The 3,693-nt window shown below is 39.4% G+C and overlaps 1 protein-coding gene across 5 annotated transcripts in view; it reads right to left on the reverse strand.

Moving 5' to 3' along the window:
• Positions 1–1,755: 1,755 nt before the first annotated feature.
• The window catches only part of WNK3 (WNK lysine deficient protein kinase 3), a 176,025-nt gene continuing 174,087 nt past the window's right edge, over positions 1,756–3,693 (reverse strand). For all 5 annotated transcript variants that reach the window (XM_037735263.1, XM_017519653.2, XM_017519655.2 and 2 more), the window contains one exon: positions 1,756–2,179. In XM_037735263.1, the coding sequence (XP_037591191.1) occupies positions 1,850–2,179 (330 nt within the window). In that variant the 3' untranslated portion in view covers positions 1,756–1,849. The remainder of the gene's footprint in view (positions 2,180–3,693) is intronic.

Here is a 3,693-nt window from a genome sequence, read left to right on the forward strand (position 1 = left end):
TACACCCATTAAGCTTTCCTCATTACCTGGCAAGCCCATGGGGTACAATTGTTAGAATGTGGAAGAAAATCTGTTCACGGTAATGTTGGGTAACAGCGTGGAATGTTTACTAGCAGACAGAACTCCTAATTAGGTAAATGTGTATTGGAAATGACCTTGAAGTCTTCAGAGTGGAAGGTAAGTAGTTTGAACATGAATACTTAGTTGGTAAATACCATTTTAATAATTCTATTTGGGTTTCACAGACTGAGCATTAGGTAACCCTGTGACTAGCCTTTAAGATTATTATAGTTAACCTTCTTAAAAACCAAAGGTGTACATTTTGACATTGCCTCCCCTCCTCCTAAAACTGGATAAAACCCAGTAAAGTGCAACTTGACAGTGATCTCTCTCAGATTCTAAAGAGGCTGCCAAACTCATTTAAGATCTAAAATCATCTAAGATACTACAGATACTAAAAAGAAATTATAACAACTAAAAATGGTAATTAAAAAAAGAGCTAAGGACAACTTAAATAGTCTCCTTCTAGGGTCTACTATCGCACTGCAGAACAGTGTATATCCCACATCTTTTAAAACCCTGTAAAGCCAGTGTTTCATGTGTAAGTCTCAAAACCTACTGTGTCAAGTAAATTTCACTTCAGAAGAATGGATTGAGGTGTAAATTTAATCCCCTTTGTTAGGAATACAAGGATTCCCCCCAAATGAGATTTATCATATCAGCTGCAATATATGCCTTGCAAAAGAATGCAAGCCAAACCAATGCCTCTCAGATGCTCCAAACCAATGTAGTATGCATGTGAGAAACAAGGAGATAGCTGCTTTGAATTATTACTGAAATCCTTAAAAGAGCAGATTTAAGAAATCCTTAAAATCTGCAGAATCAAGGAACTGTTACAGTTCTGTTTTTTTCCCTTTCCCTCTGCCTCACCCAAAACAAGCCTTCATCCTACTGCTGTGATGATGGGAAATCACATTAAAAAGGGCTCATGTTCTGTATTGGTTGACAAAATTATTCTAATTTTTTGGGAGGCTGAGGCAGGCAGATTAAAAGGTTAGGAGTTCAAGACCAGCCTGGCCAAGAGAGTGAAACCCCATCCCTACTAAAAATAGAAAAATTAGCCGGGCATGGTGGCGGGCGCCTAGTCCCAGCTACTCAGGAGGCTGAGGCAGGAGAATTGCTTGAACCCAGGAGGCAGAGGTTGCAGCAGTGAGCCAAGATCACACCACTGTACTCCAGCCTGGGCGACAGAGAGAGAGATTCCATCTCAAAAAAAAAATTGTTCTAATTTTATACACCAAAACGTTTCCTGCAGCAAGTTACCCTGCCTTCTGTGAAAGGTAAACCTAAGACAAACATGTGAAGATTCCATAAGACTCTGGCTGATGGAAGGTCTCAGTTCATCCACATTTGGGGAGAATCAATCTAAATAATTTTTAAACATTTTTAAAGGAAAGTATCCAGCTGCATATAGCAGCAGTTAAAAAAAGGGGGGGGGTACGGGTAGGGGGCTTCTCAATAATTCAAGGAAAGTATCCTGGAAATGGTAATGCTCAAGCTGAGCTTATTAAAGCATTCTGAACAGTATTTTTTAAAAAATCAAGTATCAAAGAGGACAGAATTTGAAGTGAAAAAACTTTTCTGTGTACAGTGTTCTATGTGCAAACTGCACGTTTCTGCAGAATGATGAGCTGTATCAAATATCACACTGAAACAAAAAATATATAGTCTAAAGTAAACTCAAATGAGCGAAAATATGACAGAACCCAAGAGGAACAAAGTTTAATATCTTAGGTGTCCTGAAAACAATTCAGAAGAAACCTCCCTTTTCTTCATCATCTACTATGATTCATTTAGGCCCAGGAGGGATTGTGGCAGGATTCTGCACTGATGAAGTTGGAAATGGCTGCATATTCATCCCTGGCTGGAATGGTCCCCCAGATTGGGTGGGAATTACTATAGACGGTTGTGTTGTTCCTGAAATTCCTACCCACTGGACTGGATACGCCGTCCCTCCCACAGCATTATACTGACAAACATGGGGCATTCCGTATGATGATAATGGCCCAGGAAATGAAGGGAGTGAGAGTCCTTGTGGCAAGGAAGTTGGGACAGCTCCACGGATTTGGGACAGAGAAGAAATCCATGTTGGTGTGTAGCCCATAGTAGATGGAGTATTCTAACAGAAACAAAAATAAAAACAAAAGATCAGTTTATTTGGTATATGCTTTTATCAATCTATATATTCCTTCCTATTCTTTTTTTTTCTATTGCTGCTGCACAAATAAATATTCCTTCCTAGTCTTTTTGGTTTACTATTCCTATTATTACTATCAGTGACTACCATTTTTGGAGTACCTTTCTATATGCTAACCATAATTATGTACTTTAATTAATGGCATGTTCAGAACTGCCTTGCCTTACCTTTTCATAAAGTTATTTCCATGCATATATACATAGAAAGATACTTGACATGATGTTTATCTAAAGTTAATGAAAATTATTTCTGGGTGGTGGGATTTGAAGGTGATATTTTAAAATTTGTACTTTTCTACACTGATTAAATGATGAACATTATTAGTTTATAGATAATAACCTGATTTTTTAAAAAAGACAAATTGGAGAGGTTATACATTTTCTCTTGGATATTTCAAAGGCATCTCAGAAACAAATGCCTAAAAACCAAATGTGTGATCTTCCCCTACCAAGCACACTGTCTGCTCACATTCCCCATCTCGGTGGTTGGTATACTAGAATAGTATCCAGTTATGCGAGCCAGAAACCTAGCCTTCATACCTCCCCTTCACCATACATCCATTCCATCACCAAATCTTGTCCATTTTATCTCTTAAGCATTTTTTGGAATCTGTTCACTTCTCTTCAACTCAGCTTCTCCCATCTTCCAGACCAGTCAAGAGTTACCATGACTCTTTTTTTTTTTTTTTTTTTTTTTTTTTTTTTTTTTTTGAGACAGTCTTGCTCTGTCACCCAGGCTGGAGTGCAGTGGCGTGATCTCGGCTCACTGCAACCTCCACTGCCTGGGTTCAAGTGATTCCCCTGCCTCAGCCTCCTGAGTAGCTGGGATTACAGGCATGTGCCACCATGCCCAGCTAATTTTTGTATTTTTACTAGGGATGGGGTTTCACCATGTTGGCCAGGATGGTCTTGAACTCCTGATCTTACGATTCACCCACCTCAACCTCCCAAAGTGCTGGGATATAGGCATGAGCCACTGCGTCCAGCTTACCATGACTAGCTCTTAACTGGTCTGCCAACATCTACCTTTACCTCCGATAAATAATCCTTTTTTCTTGCTTGAGTCAGAGTCGTATTTTCAAAAAACAAGTCTGATCATCATGTCAACTCTAGGGCTTAAATGGCTTTTTATCTTTCTTAAAATACAGATGAAATTCCTTATCATTCCACTTTTAAGACCCCGTCTACCTTAGATCCATTGTACACTAACTCCTCCTTGCTCTCTTCACTTCAGGCAAACTGGCCTACTCGCAATCCCTGCATGCTCCTTTCCTCATACAGGGCTTTTGCGTGTGCTGTCCTTTCCACATGGAATCATTATTCGCTCCTCTTCACCTAGCTAACACCTACTCATCCTTCAGAGCTCTGCTTAATCATCACTTTCTCAGTGAAGCTTTCCTTGACTTTCCTTTACTAGGTCAAATTTCCCTTATTGTA

This window comes from Cebus imitator, unplaced genomic scaffold (assembly GCF_001604975.1).
Source record: "Cebus imitator isolate Cc_AM_T3 unplaced genomic scaffold, Cebus_imitator-1.0 Scaffold763, whole genome shotgun sequence".
Taxonomy (NCBI): domain Eukaryota; kingdom Metazoa; phylum Chordata; class Mammalia; order Primates; family Cebidae; genus Cebus; species Cebus imitator.